This window comes from Pelobates fuscus, chromosome 4, assembly GCF_036172605.1.
Source record: "Pelobates fuscus isolate aPelFus1 chromosome 4, aPelFus1.pri, whole genome shotgun sequence".
Classification (NCBI taxonomy): Eukaryota; Metazoa; Chordata; class Amphibia; order Anura; family Pelobatidae; genus Pelobates; species Pelobates fuscus.
The window spans coordinates 7311347-7332039 of NC_086320.1; the positions used below are offsets into that span (position 1 = coordinate 7311347).

Here is a 20693-nt window from a genome sequence, read left to right on the forward strand (position 1 = left end):
GGCAGCGATGGCGTACTGCACTGTTCGTGGAATTAATTAACCCACCCAATGCCATTATTTGCCTTTGGGTACGAGAGTGGAATATGACAGCGCTGTATAAAGATACTTCCTCGATTACACCATTACTGGGCACGGCAACGATTGTGCCGCTGTATATTGTATGGGGCGCAGCAAATACAAGCAACCGATAAACCTCTGTAAAAACAAAATTCTCAAATAACCGGCTGCAACGGTGGGTTAAAAGGGATGGAAATAAGGGTTATCTTCAGAGAATTCATCTGATTAGAGCTGGGTTCTAGCAGGTTGCTTTCTGCTCTCAAACCTGCTGTTAGTTCAATACAGAGAGATATTTACCAGCAGCAGCAGTGTGTGGGGGGGGGGGGGCAGCGTGTGTGGGGGGGGGGGCAGTGTGTGTGGGCGGGGGCAGTGTGAGTGGGGGGGGCGGTGTGTATATATGAGGGGGCAGTGTGTGTGGTGGGGGGCAGTGTGTGTATGGGGGGGCAGTGGGGGGCAGTGTGTATATGGGGGCAGTGTGTATATGGGGGGCAGTGTGTATATGGGGGGCAGTGTGTGTATATGGGGGGCAGTGTGTGTATATGGGGGGGCAGTGTGTGTGTATGGGGGGACAGTGTGTGTGGTGGGGGGGCAGTGTGTGTGGTGGGGGGGCAGTGTGTGTGTATGGGGGGGCAGTGTGTGTATGGATTTTCTATAGTGTATAAACAGATAAATAAAAATACACACAGATAGGCATTATTATACGTAGTATTTTATATGCAATGATAATACAGAATGGTGGCAGTTTCTCATTAAGACAATCCCGTCCTATTAGGAAGTATAGCTGAGGAGTTGTGAGAAGAGGTTCTCAGTGAAGTGGTTATGGTGTTTGTAGTCTGAATGTTAATGCAAATAATGAATATAAATGAATGTGCCTCCCAAGTCCTCCTCTGAGCTTCTCTTCTGGGATGTCCCCTCTACCTCCAGTAAGGGAGACTAACTTTACTGAAGGCAGCGTGGTGTTAGAGCTACGTTTTTGCTTTATGTCTTTATTGTTTTTCCTATGGCGGGGTGGGGCAATGCCAGCAAAGGTTACGTCAACCAAAAACATTTTTTTTTCTAAAACACAGTTTTTTTTGGTATGAGTAACCCTTTACTATAAAAGGGTCAAACCGCACTTGCTAATGGAGGGTTCTAACGTTCTAATAAGCTGTGCAGGTGGTCCTCGTTCGGTTACCGAAGGGCATTCCTTCACTTCATGGAAAATATCCACAGGTGGGGATCATACCGCCCAAGCACTAACATTTGGAGCTGATCAGAAGCTCCAAAAAACTAAGTGCATTTCTATATTTTCTTCACCAAGTAAAAGTACCTACTACACTATATTGTGTCTCCTGCTCTCCTACATGCACTGAGCACCATCTGGATCAGAAGACACTCACAAGGCTCTGCGACCCTCTTTCTTCATCTAGCAATGTAAACACTGCCTGTTCTAAAAAAGCAGTGTTTACATTGAGAAGCGTGCAGGGACAGCATTTAGACACCAGATCTGCATTAAGCAGTAGTAGTTCTAGTGACAATAGTGTCCCTTTAAGAATTTTATTTTTTCAGTTTAGTAAAAAAAACCTGGCTCCTGAATTTAAAACAAATTTGTCAAGCCCTGTATTAATATATTGCTGAGAGTTCTTGACGGGGAGCAATCAGCAGGGACATTCCATTAGTGTTATGGTGACTGCTACACTTTTCATTATTTTTAATATACTCCATTAACCACATTCAGATGTAACAGTGATTTTCTCTTCTGTTTGCAGGATTTGTTGATCCATTGATGAAGACGAGAGCTAAACAAACCAGCATATCAACTGAACTTCTATTCTTCTCCACCCACCCATCAAATAACCAAGACCATGGAGCACCACCGCCATCATGAAGACAAAAACAAAGATGTGCACAAAATGAACACAATGGAATCAAACGTTTTCCAAACCCATGAAACCTCACATGGAATTGCATCTGGAAACCATCACATGGTTTTACCAGGAATTGCATCTAGCAGTCATCACATGGCTTTACCAGGAATTGCATCTGGGAATCATCATGAAAACGTGCACGGAATCACATTTGGGAGCCATCATGAGACCTCACAGGTTATCAAACTCAGCAGCCACCATGATTCCAAACAGGTCATCAGAACCAGTAGCCACCATGAGACCTCGCACGTTCAACATTCTTCCAGCCACCAGTCCTCACATGGATTCAGAACTGAAACCCACCATGACTCCACAAAAGGTATCGAATGTGGAATCCATGCTGAGTCCTCAGAAATTGTTCAAGGTATCGAATGTGGAATCCATGCTGAGTCCTCACCCATTTTCCAAGCTACCAAAGTCTTGTCTAGTATTGCTGGATTTTTAGTGGAGCACACAAAAGAAAAAATTGGCATCTATCAAGCTCTGCTCAAGAAGCTGGTGTCAGAAGAAGTGGCCTGCGCACTGCTGGAAGCCCAAGCGGCCACTGGTAATATCATTAACCTATTGACTAATGAAAAGGTTTCTGTTGAAGCAGCAATTCAGCATGGAATTGTTGGTCCTGAGTTCCAAGAAAAACTAATCTCTGCAGGCAAAGCAGTAACTGGCTATGCACTAAAAAATGAGACTCTGTCTCTTTTCCAGGCATTCAAGAAGGGTCTCATTGGTAAAAATTATGCAATTCGCTTCTTGGAAGCTCAAATAGCAACCGGGGGTATTATTGACCATGCAAGTGGTAACCGGGTGCATTTGCAAGAGGCCACCAAGCTGAACCACATAGATGAAGATATGCTCGCAATTCTCTCAGGAAAAAGTAAATCTGCCAAGTGCTACCTTGACCCTAACACAGCAGAGGCCTCAACGTATCAAGATTTATTGTCTGGTTGCATCACAGATCAAGACACCGGATTACCACTGCTTCCTCTAGAAAACAGATTTCAGGGATTGAGGAAGCAGGTAACAGCAGCACAACTGTTCAAAGCCAAAATTATAAATCAAGCTCTATACAATGATATCAAACAAGGGAAGCAGACCTTAGAGATGGTGGGTGAACTGCAAGAAGTCAAACCATATCTGTGCAGTTTGGGAATTATCGGTGGGATTTATATAGAATGCACCAAGGAGAAGCTAAGTCTCTATGAAGCAATGAAAAAAAATCTTCTTGGGTCAGATTTAGTTGTTTCCCTCCTGGAAGCTCAAGCTGCTTCTGGTTTTATCATAGACCCAGTAAGAAATAAAACTTTCTCTGTCACAGAAGCCATTCAGGAAGGACTGGTAGGACTGGAACTCAAAGAGAAGTTACTGAGAGCTGAACGAGCAGTTACTGGGTTCAATGACCCCTACACTGGAAGGCTGATTCCCCTCTTTGAAGCTATGAATAAAGAGCTTATTGACAAGAGTCAAGGTACAAATCTTCTTGAAGTTCAGTTGGCTACCGGAGGCATAATTGATCCAATACACAGTTTCCATGTTCCAGTGGAGGTTGCTTATTCTCGAGGTTTGTTTGATGAGGAGATGGCTCAACTAATATCTGACACAGTGAACGGTCCAAAGGGGTTTGTGGATCCAAACACAAACGACAGAGTCAGTTATCAGGATCTCAGGACAAGATGCACCATTGATGCCGATACAAATCTCTACCTGCTCCCTTTAAAAGTCACTTTCCAAGGCCTAAGGGGTTCAGCTACAGGTAAAGACTTGCTTGAGTCATTAATCATTGATAAGGAAACTTATGAAAACTTACAACAGGGAAAGATTTCAGCACATGACGTCTCTCAACAGGAGACATTGAAAGGGTACCTTCAGGGGACTGGGTGTATTGCCGGAGTGGCTGTGGTTTCCACCAATGAGAGAAGAAGCATTTACGAAGCAATGAAAGAACACTTACTCATGCCAGGCACTGCCATTGCATTGCTAGAAGCCCAGGCCGCCACTGGATTTTTGCTGGATCCAGTGAAGAATTTGAAACTCTCCGTGACTGATGCCATAAAAAGTGGATTGGTTGGACCTGAGTTGCATGAAAAGCTACTTTCCGCTGAAAAAGCTGCTACAGGATTTTTGGATCCTTATACTGGGAATATTCTTCCACTCCTCCATGCTGTGCAAAAGGGTTTAATTTTGAAAGACCATGGTCTCCATCTTCTAGAAGCTCAGGTTGCAACTGGCGGTGTCATTGATCCTGTAAGGAAACATCGCATGCCATACAATGTGGCTCACGCCCGTGGATATCTTGATGATGATGTCATCAAGAGCTTAGGCACACCAACAAGTGATATTAAAGGATTCTTTGACCCCAATTCAAAAGAAAATGTTACCTATGAACAGTTGCTGGAGAGATGCCTTGTTGACATCCAAACAGGGCTCTACCTCATTCCATTATTTGATAATACTCAAGATGCACTTAAAACACCTCATTCGTTCATAGATTGCCAGACCAAAAAGGCTTTGAAATCTACCAAATTAACAGTAACCTTGGGGAAATACAAAGGACAAGAAATCTCTCTGTGGGATCTGCTTTTCTCTGATTATTTTACAATCGAGCAGAGGGAGTCTTTGATTAAGCTCTATAAATCAGGTGGCCATACGCTAGAAGAATTATCTACCAAGGTTAACAAGGCCATAACTGACCTAGTGTCTACTACTAAGGTCACATTCAAAGGACTAAGAGACTCTGTTACTCCTGGTCAACTGCTTGAATCTGAAATCATTGACAAGGATTTGTTTGAAAAGCTTGAGCATGGTGAAACATCAGCGAAAGAGGTGGTGAATATTGACACAATAAAGAAATATCTTGATGGAACAGGTGGCATCAGTGGATTGATTCTTACAGATACCCAAGAAAAAATAAGCATTTACCAAGCAAAACGGAAAGGCATTTTAAGGCCTGGGACCTCATTGATACTTCTGGAAGCCCAAGCAGCAACAGGTTTCATTATTGATCCCGTAGAGAACAAGAAATATTCAGTTGATGAGGCTCTGAAAGCCAATGTAATTGGGTCAGATTTCTATGAGAAGCTGCTATCTGCAGAAAAAGCAGTAACTGGTTACAACGATCCATACACAGGGGATGTTATCTCTCTGTTCCAGGCCATGAACAAGGGATTAATTGTGGAAGAACATGGAATTCGGCTTTTAGAAGCACAGATTGCTACAGGAGGTATCATTGACCCGAAAAATAGCCACAGAATCCCTGTAGAAGTTGCTTATAAACGGGGATATTTTGATAAAAAAATGAACATAATCCTTTCAGATCCAAGTGACGACACTAAAGGCTTCTTTGACCCAAACACCCATGAAAATCTCACTTACTTGCAGCTGAAAGAAAGGTGCATTCATGAGTCATCGACAAATCTCTGCCTCCTTCCACTGCAAAGCAAGAAGCTTCAGTTTACCATTAACGATTACATCAAAGAGTCCTTTGGAAACCTAGAGATTTTCGTGAAATATGGAAGACTCAGGGGACAAACCGTTTCAGCCTGGGTTCTAATTAACTCAGAGTATTTTGCTGAATGGAAAAGGAGAGAACTCATAGAAAAGTTCCGACTGAGGAAGGTTACACTGGAACAAATTACCACTTTAATTGAAGAGGAAATGCAGAAATGGACTGATATACGTTTCCCTGCGCTTAGAAAACAGGTCAGCTTGTACCAGCTTCTAGAGTATGAGATCATCGACAAAGAGCTGTTTGAACAGGTTTTGCATGGAAAATTATCAGCAGAGGATCTACTGAAAATGGAGAGAGTCCAGAAATACTTGCATGGATCTGGAGTCCTTGGTGGTGTAATAATTCAACCATCTAAACAGAGAATTGACTTTTATGAGGCAATGAAGAGGAACATCCTGCTCCCTAGCACAATCCTACCATTACTTGAAGCCCAGGCCGCCACAGGACATCTGATTAATCCAGCAAACAACCAGAAGCTTTCCGTAGATGAGTCCCTGAAAGTAGGCATCATTGAACCTAAGATTTATGATAGGCTTCTCTCTGCAGAAGAGGCTGTGACAGGATATAGAGACCCATACACAGGAAAGAAAATATCACTATTCCAAGCAATGCGAAAAGGTCTACTAGATGAAAAACGCACCATGCAGCTTTTAGAAGCACAGCTTGCCACTGGTGGAATAATTGATCCAATTAACAGCCTTCATCTCCCAGAGTCTGTAGCCAAAAAACATGGATACCTGAATGAAGAAGTACATAACAGTCTATCCAACCCCACTGGGGTCACAAAAGCCTACTATGATCCCACCATCAAACAAATGGTGACGTATGCAGAGTTGTTAAGCCGCGCAGTGAAGGATGAAGATACTGGCATTTATTTTTTCCCTTTGCCTCAAGATTTCATTGAAGTTCCAGAAGGCAGTTACTCTGATGATGAAGTAAAGCAGACATTCAGCAGCATCAGAATCGAGGAAAGAAATGCAACATTGTGGGATCTGATACACTATGGATATTTCACTGTAGAACAGATGTATGAAATCCTAGAAAAATACAAGTCTAAGAGAATAAGAATAGAAGAGCTAACTACAGAAATCCTGCAAATTGTCAAGGCTAACGAAATCAAGAAGACCACTCACATTAGTTTCCAGGGTCTACGGGGAAAGGTCCCTGCTGTGTTCCTGCTTGATTTAAATATTATTACTCAAAAAACATTTGATGAACTTGTACAAGGCGTGATATCAATTGAGACAGTATCACAGATTGAAAGTGTTAAGAAATGCTTACAGGGCTCAGGCTCCATATCTGGCGTTTTCCTGGAATCCACAAAAGAGAAAATAGACATTTATCAGGCAATGAAAAATAACATTATCCTACCCGCCAATGCACTGATGCTTCTGGAAGCTCAGGCTGCCACTGGATATCTAATTGATCCAGCAAAAAATCAGAAACACGCAGTGAATGATGCAGTAAAAGCCGGCTTGGTGGGACCCGAACTTCATGAAACACTCTTGGCTGCAGAAAGAGCAGTGACTGGGTACAACGATCCGTACACTGGAAATAAAATCTCCCTGGGACAAATGATCAGCAAGGGTCTCATTCCAGACAAAGAGAGCGTACCATTGCTGCAGGCTCAGTTATCAGCAGGTGGCATCATTGACCCAGTCCACTGCCTGTATGTCTCAGTGCAACAGTCTTACAAACTGGGTTTGCTGGATGAAGAAACATCTGTGTCTACAAATGATCTAAAAATGTACTTTGATCCAAACACTAAAGAAAAACTGAGTTACAGTCAACTGAAAGAAAGATGCTATAAAGATCCAGAGACTGGTCACCTACTCTTGTCTATTCCAGAAAGTGCTGCTTTATATACAGATGCCCACATTATCGAACTTCTGAAATCTGCAGAATTCACAGCCCAGACTGGAAGATTCAAAGGTCAAACAGTCTCACTCTGGGACCTTCTCAATTCCGAATACATCAGCATCAGCAAACTGAAAGAACTAATAGCTATGTACAAAAGCAGTAATTCTGAAGTTATTCAAGAGATTACAAAATCTATCACTAGCATAATAGAAGAGACAGACACAACAAGCAACAAGCTGAAGTTTAAAGGTCTCCGGAAACAGGTATCCGCTAGCGACTTGTTTCAGTCAGAGGTTATTGACAAGAAAACCCTTGATGAGCTTAACCTGGGTAAAAAAACCATCGATGAAGTGACAGAAATGGACAATGTAAAGCGCTATCTTCAAGGAACTAATTGCATTGCAGGAGTTCTTATACAATCTACCAATAAGAAAATTAGCATTTATGAAGCAATGCTAAAGCATATTTTGAGGCCAGGAACTGCCCTGGTCCTTTTAGAAGCTCAGGCGGCTACAGGTTTTATGGTCGATCCAGTGAAAAATGAAAGGCTTTCAGTAGACGAAGCTATGACCAGTGGACTAATAGGACATGATGTATATGCTAAGCTTCTCTCTGCTGAACAGGCTGTAACCGGGTACAAAGATCATTACACTGGAGAAAAAATATCCCTCTTTCAAGCCATGCAGAAAAAACTTATTGTAGAGTGCCACGGAATCCGGCTCCTGGAAGCCCAGATTGCCACTGGTGGCATTATTGACCCTGTGCACAGTCACAGAGTGCCTGTAGAGGTGGCCTATAAACGTGGTTATTTCAATGAGGACATGAACAAGATCCTGTCTGATCCAGATGATGATACAAAAGGGTTCTTTGATCCAAACACTCATGAGAACCTTACTTATCTACAGCTTGTAGAAAGATGCATCCAAGATCCAGAAACTGGATTATATCTTCTGCAGGTGGTGAAGAAGGGGGAGAACTACTTCTATTTCACAGACAGAATAAAAAAAGACTTAAGATCAATAACATTTGAAATTCACTTTGGAAAGTTCTCTAGTCAAGTAGTATCAGTCTGGGAAGTTCTGACCTCTGAGTATATCACAGACCTAAAGAGACGGGAATTAGTGAAACTTTACTCAGTGGGGGTCCTCAGCAAAGATGAGCTGATATCTCGTCTCACAGCTCTTGTACAGGAACATGAAAGTAAAAGCAGCAGTGTGAAATTTAAGGGAATCAGAGGTGAAGTCACTGCCACATCATTATTCACTGCAGGCATAATTGACAAAAAGACCCTTAATAATTTGACAGAAGGCCGGATCACAGCAGAAAGCGTTGCTGAAATGGACTCAGTGAAAAGATACCTGGAAGGAACAGGTGGCATAGCTGGTGTTACGGTGCTACCCAACAATGAGGTCATAAGCATCTCTAGTGCTATTAACAGAGGTATTCTGCAAAAAGACATTGGCCTGATACTTCTGGAAGCACAAGCAGCTTCTGGATTTCTCATTGATCCCACCAAGAATGAGAGGCTTTCCACCACAGAAGCACTCTCTGCCAGTCTTGTTACGTCTGATATTCAAGAAGAGCTGGAAACAGCTGAGAAAGCCGTTACTGGGTTTACTGATCCACTGACCGGAAACAAAATCTCTCTTTTCCAGGCTGTGGAAAAAGGCATATTACATAAAGAACAAGGACTTTACTTATTGGAAGCCCAAATTGCAACTGGTGGAGTGATCGATCCAATCCACAATCACAGAGTTCCTTTAGATGTGGCATTTAGGAGGAGATGTTTGGATGAAAACACCTATATATCAGTATCAAATGCTGTCAATAAAAAGAGATTTGTGGATCCTAATACACATGAAAGAATAAGCTATGCAAATTTGCTAGAGAGATGTATTAAAGACCCTGAAAGTGGACTTTATTTACTTCCATTGGCTGAGAAATGTGATGATTACTTTTATATTGATGAGCAAACAAAACATATTCTGACAGCCACCAGTGTCCACCTGAATGCAGGGATATTTAAAGGCCAAGATATTTCCCTGTGGGAACTGCTGTGCTCTTCTTACATCTCAGCAGACAAAAGAAAGGAACTTATAAAGATATACAAAACCAAGACATCATCCACCCTTAAAGACATCTTTAACACCATTGTTTCAATTATTGAAGACAAGGAACAGAGCCAGGGTGATATCTGGTTCCAGGGATTGAGGAAACAGGTGAAAGCATCTGAATTGTACAATGCTGGAATTATTAACCAAGAAACACTTGAAGGTTTAAAACAAGAAACACAGACAGCGACTGATGTTGCTAAATTAGATTCTGTTCGGAGATACCTAGAAGGAACAAGCAGCATTGCTGGGGTGTTGGTCACTGCCAAAAATGATCCAGAGAAAAAGGAAAAGATGAGTATTTATGATGCCATGTTAAAGCGTGTATTGAGGCCAGGGACAGCTCTCGTCCTTCTTGAAGCTCAGGCAGCTACTGGGTTTGTTATTGACCCAATAAAGAACAGAAAATTGGCTGTAGAAGAAGCTTTATCTGCTGGACTGATTGGTTATGAGATTTACAACAAGCTTCTATCTGCAGAGAGAGGAGTTACAGGCTACAATGACCCTTACACTGGAGAGAAAATCTCTCTCTTCCAGGCCATGAAAAAAGACCTGATTGTGAAGGACCATGGCATTCGTCTCCTGGAAGCTCAGATAGCCACTGGAGGTATCATTGATCCAGTTCACAGTCACCGTGTACCTGTAGAAGTGGCTTATAAACGTGGCTACTTTGATGAAGAGATGAACCAAATTCTGTCTGATCCTTCTGACGATACCAAGGGTTTCTTCGATCCAAGTACTCATGAGAATCTCACATACAAGCAGTTACTCGAGAGATGTATTCAAGATCCAGACACAGGCCTGTATTTACTGGATGTAAAGTACACCAAGACAGCTCCTGTCCAGAGCCAAACTCAGCTGCAGTCCAGAACTATTCAAGTAACAACTGGTTATCTCCAAGGCAAAAATGTCTCCATCTGGGAACTTCTATACTCAAAGTACATTTCAGTAGAAAAACGTGAAGAGCTTCTAAAGAAATTCACGTCTGGCAATTTGTCCGTGGAGGAACTTATAACTATCCTTCTCAGAATTATTACCGAGACAGAGGTAACATTTATACCAACAGACACAACAGACTCTGTGAGTCAAGATAAACAAATAAAAATGCTTCTCCAGTCAGAAAAGGTGAATGTATCGGTTGGTGACTTCAAAGGACAAAGTGTATCATTGTGGGAGCTTTTGAACTCGTATTACATCACAGAAGAAAGAAGAAAAGACATATTGGAAAAACTAAAGTCAAAAACATTGAGCATACAAGAAATTATTACCCTTATTATTACTATCATTACAGAAACAGAAGTCGGCAAGATAGAGAAGTTGCAGCAAAGTGTAGAATTATCTGTGCAACCCACAGTGAAATCTGAACCAATGGTGTCTGATGATGAAATCCAAACAGCTTTACAGAGTATTACTATTCAGGTCCAGAAAGGAGAGCTTCAAGGACAAGAGCTTTCAATATGGGACCTTCTTTACTCCAAACACATTCCTGATAGAATAAAACAAGAGCTGATTGATGATTACAAATTAACTATCAAGGATATAATTGAGATGGTACGTCAGACTGTTGAAGAGCTCGAACAAGAGAGTCGTAAATCTATATTGGCAAAATACAGCTTGAAGGAAGAAGTTTTCAATCTTATACAAACTGTGCAGTTTGAAGTTTTTGTAGGTGAACTCAGAGGTCAAACGCTATCAGTCTGGGATTTCCTGAACTCCAGATACTTTTCCGAAGAGAAAAGGAAGGAGTTGCTAATAAAGTTAAATTCTGGAGAGATACATATAGATGAACTCATCAAAATTATTATCAGAATTATAGAGGAGACAGAAGAGAAAAGTAAAAAAATTAAATTCAAAGGCCTCAGGAGACAAGTAACTGCTAATGAGCTACTCATTTCTGAAATCATTGATCAGAGCACGTTAACAGAGCTGGCTCAGGGAACAAAATCATTGGAAGAAGTGACCCAGATGGACTCAGTAAAGAGATATCTAGAAGGAAGAAGCTCTATTGCAGGAATATTGGTTCCATCGATTAAAGATCCTTCAAAAAAGGAGACAATGAGCATATATAATGCCATGTTAAGGAACATCTTGAGGCCAGGGACAGCACTAGTGCTTCTGGAGGCACAGGCAGCTACTGGTTTTATCATTGACCCCGTGAAAAATCTGAAACTTTCTGTAGATGAGGCCTCAGAGGCTGGCATCTTTGGACATGAACTTCATGCAAAGCTCCGTTCTGCAGAGAGGGCAGTAACTGGATATACCGACCCCTATACTGGCGATAAGATCTCCCTGTTTCAGGCCATGCAAAAAGACCTTATTGTTAAAGATCATGGCATCCGTCTTTTAGAAGCCCAGATTGCCACAGGTGGCATCATCGACCCTGTGCACAGTCACAGAGTACCAGTTGAAGTGGCTTATAAACGTGGCTACTTCAATGAAGACATGACCCAGATTCTGTCTGATCCCACGGATGACACAAAGGGATTCTTTGACCCAAATACACATGAGAACCTCACCTACCTGCAACTTCTCCAAAGATGTGTCCAAGATCCAGTTACCGGTCTGTGCATGCTAGAAATTAAAGAGAAAACTGCTCCCAGTATCCAGCAAAGGGAATCATCCTTAAGGTCACAAACTGTCCAAATTAAAATTGGCAAATACACAGGACAGAATATATCCATTTGGGAGCTTCTTAACTCTGTGTATTTCACAGAAACAGTGGAGAAAAAACAAGAACTTCTAAAGAAATACAGTTCTGGTACTATTACTATTGAGGAGCTAACCACAACTATCTTGACTATCATCGAAGAATGGGAAAACAAAAAAAGCAGCCAGTACGTAAATGGGTCCAGTGTTAGCCAGTTAGACCAACAAGTTATGAAACAAAATCAGCCATCTGACCTTCAATCTGCACTTGTTTCTATTACTACAGGCAAGTTCCACGGTCAACAGCCGTCAGTGTGGGACCTATTAAACTCTGAATATTTCACAGAAAGCAAGAGAGAGGAACTTCTCCATAAGTACACAACAGGAGTTTGGACTCTTGAAGAGATCATTAAACTTACAACAACCATAATTAATGAAACAGAAGAGACAAAAATTACAGAAAAAATCACTTCTCCCATTAAGGCTGATGAAACGGTTTTAACAGAAACAGATAAACAACTTTGCAAAGCATTAAGTGCTTTCACCATTATTGCTCCAATGGGAGAACTCAAAGGAGAGAAGGTGTCTCTCTGGGAAATTCTCCACTCCAAATACATTTCTGAAAGTGAACGAGTAGGCCAGTTGAATAAGCATCGCATTGCTGTGGAAAATCTGAAACAAGCTATTCTTAAGTTAATTGAAGGTGCTGAAGGAAAAACGGATGAAGAGATTCAGCAAGCTTTGGAATTGAGAATTACGGAGATAAATATTGGGGAATTCAAAGGACAAAAACTTTCTGTGTGGTTTCTGCTTCACTCCAAGTACATTAGTGAAGAGAAGAGGAAAGAACTGCTGGAATGGTACAACGCAGGGAAATTTACAGAGGATGAACTGTTACGGTTTATTATTACCATCATTGAGGAGACAGAAGAAAGGATTACTGGTTTGGAGTTCCAGGGTCTCAGGACAAAGGTCTCTGCTAAAGAGCTGCTTGAGTCTAACATAATTGATCAGACTACTATGAATGAGTTGAGCCAGGGGAGCAGAACTTTTGAGCAAGTCACTCAGATGGACTCTGTTAAGAGGTACCTTGAAGGAACCAACTGTATTGCTGGTGTATTTGTTACCTCTAAGAAAGACTCCTCAGAGCGAGAAAAGATGAGTATTTACGATGCCATGTTAAAGCGTGTATTGAGGCCAGGTACAGCTCTTGTTCTCCTTGAAGCTCAAGCAGCTACTGGGTTTGTAATTGACCCGATGAAGAATAAGAGACTTTCTGTGGATGAAGCTTTATCTGCTGGACTGATTGGTCATGAGATTTATGATAAACTTCTGTCTGCAGAGAGAGGAGTTACAGGCTACAAAGACCCTTACACTGGAGAGAAAATCTCCCTCTTCCAGGCCATGAAAAAAGATCTGATTGTGAAGGACCATGGCATCCGTCTCTTGGAAGCTCAGATTGCCACTGGAGGTATAATTGATCCAGTTCACAGTCATCGTGTACCTGTGGAAGTGGCTTATAAACGTGGCTACTTTGATGAGGAAATGAGCCAGATCCTCTCTGATCCTTCTGACGATACCGAGGGATTCTTCGATCCCAATACTCATGAGAACCTCACATATATTCAATTAATGGAGAGATGTATTCAAGATCCAGACACAGGCCTGTATTTGCTGGATATAAATGACAGTAAGGTATCGCCTCTCCGTAGCCAAACACAAACTCATCTGGAGTCCAGAACTCTTCAAACAAAAATCGGTTACTTCCATGACAAAAATGTTTCCATCTGGGAACTTCTCAACTCAAAGTACATTTCAGCTGTGAAAAGAGAAGAACTATTGAAGGTGTACACATCTGGCAGTCTGTCCATAGAAGAACTTATAGATATCCTTATCACAATCATTATTGAGACAGAGTTCAAGTCAGAAATGGTAGAGATATTTGATGGTGAATTCAAAGGGCAAAGCATTTCATTGTGGGAGATTCTCCACTCTTCTTACATCACAGAAGAAAAAAGGAAAGACCTGTTGGAAAAAGCTAAATCGGGAACTTTGACTGTACAAGAAATTATTACTCTTGTGACTATCATCATAAAACCAGAAGCCAGCAAGGTTGAGAAGTCGAAGCAAACTGTAGAATTATCTTCGGAGTTAACAGTGAAATCTGATCATTCTGTGCATGATGAGGTCATTCATAGAGAGACATTGCAGAAAACTCTACAATTATCTGTACAACAAACAGTGAAATCTGACCAATCTGTGCATGATGATGAAATTCAGAGAGCCTTAGAGAGTATTATCATCCAGGTGAACAAAGGACAATTTCAAGGCCAACAGGTTTCCGTGTGGGACATTCTTAATTCTAATTACGTTCCTGAGAGCAGAAGAAAGGAACTTCTTGGGAATTACAAATTAACTGTTCAAGACATTATGGAGATAGTTATTCAGTCTATTGAAGAAGTGGAATATGGGAGCAACAAATCTTTAAAGGCAAAATATAACCTGAAAGATGAGGTATTTAATATTATACAGACTGTCCAGGCTGAAGTTTCTATAGGAGACTTCAAGGGTCAGAGACTTTCTGTATGGGATCTCCTGAGTTCAAGATACTTTTCCGAGGAAAAAAAGAAGGAATTGCTAGAGAAGATAAATTCTGGGTCATTAAAAGTACATGAACTAATCAAAATAATTATTACGACCATTGAAGAGATAGAAGAGCGCAGTAAAAGTTTAAAGTTTAAAGGCCTCAGGAGACAAGTAACTGCTAATGAGCTGCTTAGTTCTGAAATAATTGATCAGGCAACTCTGACAGAACTAGCTCAGGGAAGAAAAACTGTAGAAGAAGTGACCCAAATGGACTCAGTAAAAAGATACCTAGAAGGGAGAAGCTCTATTGCAGGAATTCTAGTTACATCCAGTAAAGATCCTTTAAAAAAGGATACAATGAGCATATATAATGCCATGTTAAGGAACATCTTGAGGCCAGGGACAGCACTAGTGCTTCTGGAGGCACAGGCAGCTACTGGTTTTATCATTGACCCCGTGAAAAATCTGAAACTTTCTGTAGATGAGGCCTCAGAGGCTGGCATCTTTGGACATGAACTTCATGCAAAGCTCCTTTCTGCAGAGAGGGCAGTAACTGGATATACCGACCCCTATACTGGCGATAAGATCTCCCTGTTTCAGGCCATGCAAAAAGACCTTATTGTTAAAGATCATGGCATCCGTCTTTTAGAAGCCCAGATTGCCACAGGTGGCATCATCGACCCTGTGCACAGTCACAGAGTACCAGTTGAAGTGGCTTATAAACGTGGCTACTTCAATGAAGACATGAACCAGATTCTGTCTGATCCCACGGATGACACAAAGGGATTCTTTGACCCAAATACACACGAGAACCTCACCTACCTGCAACTTCTCCAAAGATGTGTCCAAGATCCAGTTACCGGTCTGTGCATGCTAGAAATTAAAGAGAAAACTGCTCTCAGTATGCAGCAAAGGGAATCATCCTTAAGGTCACAAACTGTCCAAATTAAAGTTGGCCAATACACAGGACAGAATATATCCATTTGGGAGCTTCTTAACTCTGTGTATTTCACAGAAACAGTGGAGAAAAAACAAGAACTTCTAAAGAAATACAGTTCTGGTATTCTCACTATTGAGGAGCTAACCTCTACGATCTTGACTATCATCGAAGAATGGGAAAACAAAAAAAGTAGCCAGTATGTAAATGGGTCCAGTGTTAGCCAGTCAGACCAACAAGCTATGAAACAAAATCAGCCATCTGACCTTCAATCTGCACTTGTTTCTATTACTACAGGCAAGTTCCACGGTCAGCAGCTGTCCGTGTGGGACCTACTAAACTCTGAATATTTCACAGAAAGCAAGAGAGAGGAATTTCTCCATAAGTACACAACAGGAGTTTGGACTCTTGAAGAGATTACTAAAATCGTCACAACCATAACTACTGAAACAGAAAGTGAAATTACAGTAACAAAAACTCTCAGTGTTGGCACTGAATCCTTTTCTCTTAGTCCCGTTGTTTACACACAGACAGATGAACAACTTCGTAAAGCTTTAAATGCTATTACAGTCCATGTTGCAGCAGGAAAGTTGGGGGAGCAGAAGGTGTCTCTCTGGGATATTCTCCACTCTAAATATCTTTCAGAAGATAAACGAGATGGTGAGCTGGACAAGCATCGGGCCACTGTGAACAAATTGAAAAAAGTTATTCTTAAAATTGTTGAAGGTGCAGAAGGAAAATCTGATGAAGAGATCCAGCAAGCATTGGAATTGAGAAATATAGAGATAAATATTGGGGAATTCAAAGGACAAAAACTTTCTGTGTGGTTTCTGCTTCACTCCAAGTACATTAGTGAAGAGAAGGGGAAAGAACTGCTGGAATGGTACAAAGCAGGGACATTTACAGAGGATGAACTGTTACGGTTCATTATTACCATCATTGAGGAGACAGAAGAAAGGATTACTGGTTTGGAGTTCCAGGGTCTCAGGACAAAGGTCTCTGCTAAAGAGCTGCTTGAGTCTAACATAATTGATCAGACTACTATGAATGAGTTGAGCCAGGGGAGCAGAACTTTTGAGCAAGTCACTCAGATGGAATCTGTTAAGAGGTACCTTGAAGGAACCAACTGTATTTCTGGTGTATTTGTTACCTCTAAGAAAGATTCCTCAGAGCGAGAAAAGATGAGTATTTACAATGCCATGTTAAAGCGTGTATTGAGGCCAGGGACTGCTCTTGTTCTCCTTGAAGCTCAAGCAGCTACTGGGTTTGTAATTGACCCGATGAAGAATAAGAGACTTTCTGTGGATGAAGCTTTATCTGCTGGACTGATTGGTCATGAGATTTATGATAAACTTCTGTCTGCAGAGAGAGGAGTTACAGGCTACAAAGACCCTTACACTGGAGAGAAAATCTCCCTCTTCCAGGCCATGAAAAAAGATCTGATTGTGAAGAACCATGGCATCCGTCTCTTGGAAGCTCAGATTGCCACTGGAGGTATTATCGATCCTATCCACAGCCACCGTGTACCTGTTGAAGTGGCTTATAAACGTGGCTACTTTGACGAAGAGATGAATCAAATACTTTCTGATCCCTCAGATGACACCAAAGGATTCTTTGACCCCAATACTCATGAGAACCTCACATATCTACAACTTCTTCAGAGGTGTGTTCAAGATCCAGAAACTGGTCTTTTTATGTTGGATGTGAATGACAGAAAAACTTCTTTCAAAATTGATCACCAACAAAAAAATGTATTGCAGTCGTATACTTTTCATATGACTGGTGATGAAGACAAGGAGATGTCTCTTTGGGATGTTTTGTATTCTCAGCACATTTCAGCAGAGAAAAGAGAAGAACTTCTTAAAAAATACCAGTCTGGCACTTTAACAATTGAGGAACTCAAAATTATTATCATTACCATCATTACAGAGACAAGGAAAGGACAAAGTCAAGATTTTGGTTCTACAAAGCAAGATGTGGAAATTCAGGAATCACTTCAGTCCGTTCATATAAATATCTCCAAAGAAGGCATTCAAGAAGAATCCATGTCAGTGTGGGACTTTTTAAACTCAAAATATATCTCTGAGAATGAAAGAATCGATTTGTTGACCAAGTTCAAATCAGGAAACTTGACGATTGAGGAACTAATTAAAATAATCATAACCATTATTCAAAAGACAAAGGTAGAAGCAATACAACATGTAACTACAAAGACACAGTTTATTACAGAGGAGACTAAGGGGTCATCAGTTTCCAGTGAAGCTAGTCAGTGGCCTACAGAAGACCAGCTTCAGAAAGCCTTGGAAATTATTCCATCCACAATTACAGAGCATCACAGCCAAACTCAAATTCAAGAAAGTAGTGTTTCTGTTTGGGATCTTCTGCATAGTGAGAGTGTGTCTGTTGAAAAGAGGAAGGAACTATTACAAACATACAAACATACAGTCAATGAGATTATGAGCGTTTGCACCAGCATCATTCAAGAAGGTGAAGGCACTATCAACTCACCCGAATCTGCTGCCAGCAGTTCATTTAAAGACACTGATCTCTTATCTGAAGACACAGAGTTAACATCAAACCGCATTCAAACTCAAAACTCCCTGATGGCAGTCGAGGTGGATGTGACAGTGGGTAGTAACCCAAGTCAGAAAAGTTCACTTTGGCAGCTGCTACATTCATCATATTTCACAAATGAGAAAAAGGATGAGCTCCTTGTAAAATTTGAAAGTGGAACTTTGACTCTTGAAGACCTCATGAAGTGTATTATTACCGTCATAGTGGAAGCAGAGAAAACTAATGTAAAAGTGTCAAGTCATCGTGCTATAACCATTAAATCAGGAAATGTTGAACATGATTTCCTTCCCAAACCAATTGAAAAGTCCCTGCAGTCATTATCTGTTTCCATCTCCAGCAGGGAGTTCCATAATAGGAACATATCTCTATGGGACATATTGCATTCTAAGAACATCAGTGATGACAATCGTCAAGCATTCCTAACGAAGTACTATGGAACAATTGTAGAAGTCAGTACAATCCTAACTAACGCATCACAAACAACAATTAAAACAGTTACTCAGGTACATGAGAGAACCACAGAAGACTTCTTAAAGTCTGTCACTGTGCAGGTCAGCATTGGAGAATTTAAATTAGCAGGAAAATCTCATTCACTCTGGGAACTCCTGCACTCTAGATATGTTACAGAAACCAAGAGAAAGGAGCTAATTGATAAGTTTGAGTCTAAAGTTCTAACATGGGAAGAGATCTTCAAAATTATAACCACCATTATTAAAGAGACTGAAGAGAGGAGCAGGAATCTGACATTTAAAGGACCACTATAGTGCCTGGAAAACAAACTTGTTTTCCTGGCACTATAGGGTCATTAGGTCTCCCCCTCCTGCTGAGCTGAAGGGGTTAAAACCCCTTCAGCCACTTACCTTTCTCCAGCGCTGGGATCCCTCGGCTCTGGTGACCTCTCCTCCCCCTGCCGACGTCAGATCCTAATGCACAAGCATGGCAAGAGCCTTCAAACCATAGGAAAGCATTACTCAATGCTTTCCTATGGACGTCCAGTGTCTTATCAATGTGATTTTCAGATTGATTCAGTGAAGAAATAATTAGAAGGTTCTGGCTCGATTGCAGGTGTATTTCTTCAATCCAAAAATAACCCCACTAAAAGAGAGATGATGAGTATTTACAAAGCAATGTCGAAGCAGCTCCCGAGACCAGGGACAGCTCTTGTTTTGCTGGAGGCTCAGGCAGCCACTGGCTTTGTCATTAATCCAGTTGCAAACACAAAACTCACTGTGGATGAAGCTGTGGCTGCTGGACTAAATGGGCAAGAACTTCCAGCCAAACTGCTGTCTGCAGAGAGAGCAGTCACCGGCTATAATGACCCTGCTACCAACACCAAGCTCTCATTCTTCCAAGCTATGCAGAAAGACTTGATTGTCAAGGACCATGGAATAAGTCTACTGGAAGCACAAATTGCCACTGGAGGTATTATTGATCCGTTGCACAGTCATCATGTGCCAGTGGAAGTAGCTTATCAACGAGGCTTTTTTGATGAAGCGATGAACCAAATACTTTCTGATCCCACCGATGACACCAAAGGATTCTTTGACCCGAACATGCACGTGAACCTCATCTATCTACAGCTTCTACAGAGGTGTATCCGAGATCCTGAAACAGGTCTTTATATGTTCGAGGTTACACAGAAATGAAGCCAGAAAACAAGACCATTCTGTAATATCACTCTAACCATCATAGAGCATGTAGGCTAATACTATTGCTGTTTGCAAATAATAATCTTGTCTTTGTGTCTTTGGAGATTAGAAGAACATTCCCGAGTTTTATTTGACAGAACAGGAACATTGGTCTAAATTTTCTCATTAAAGATTTTGGATCCTCTTAAAAGACTATTATGTATGAATGCTGATTATTTTCTACTTTGTATCAAAATATGTTTTGCATACAGATTTTATGTTAACTGACGACTTTAGTAACTAGACCATATTCTTCAACTAACCTGTGAAACTCTTATGTTATATAATTCTACTTACTATTCATGTGAATGGGCTCATCTTCGGTGAAACTGGCTGCATGTTCTGGGGTGAGGGTAGCATGTTCCAGAGCCAGACTGACAAACGTTGGGTTCAATAAAATTGTCAATGGAGTTGCAAATGTATCAAAATACCTAAAATACCCCAAGCTATTTTCTAGCCGCAATATGCGATTCCCTTCTCATTCTACACAATTTTTGGTCTATTGAATAACACCCAATCAGGCAGATGATCAACAAATATTAATGCCAAAGGGTAATATGTGGACTAAATGTGGTTTGGCTTCATAAAAATATCAAAAATGATCTTGCATATCAAGAAGCTTGAACAAAAAATTGCATTTTATTATTGTAACAATAAATAAAATAAATTCACAATTCCAATAGTGTATTGTTTGTCAATATGTCACAGATACTATCACAAGCTCACAATCTAGCAGGAAGGGAACCCAAGGTATAGAAAGAGCTCGGCTCACAATCTAGCAGGAAGGGAAACCCAAGGTGTAGAGAGAGCTCGACTCACAAGCTC

At 41.1% G+C, this 20693-nt stretch overlaps 2 protein-coding genes across 2 annotated transcripts in view; both read left to right on the forward strand.

Moving 5' to 3' along the window:
* The window catches only part of EPPK1 (epiplakin 1), a 46431-nt gene extending 27487 nt beyond the window's left edge, over positions 1-18944 (forward strand). Inside the window, exon 2 of the mRNA XM_063450941.1 lies at positions 1806-18944. Coding sequence (XP_063307011.1) covers positions 1902-18944 — 17043 coding nt within the window. The 5' untranslated portion in view covers positions 1806-1901. The remainder of the gene's footprint in view (positions 1-1805) is intronic.
* A 162-nt stretch (positions 18945-19106) lies between these two features.
* Positions 19107-19826, forward strand: LOC134608261 (epiplakin-like). The gene is given in 1 exon segment (XM_063450949.1): positions 19107-19826. A coding segment is annotated over 1 exon segment (720 nt).
* Positions 19827-20693: the final 867 nt, after the last annotated feature.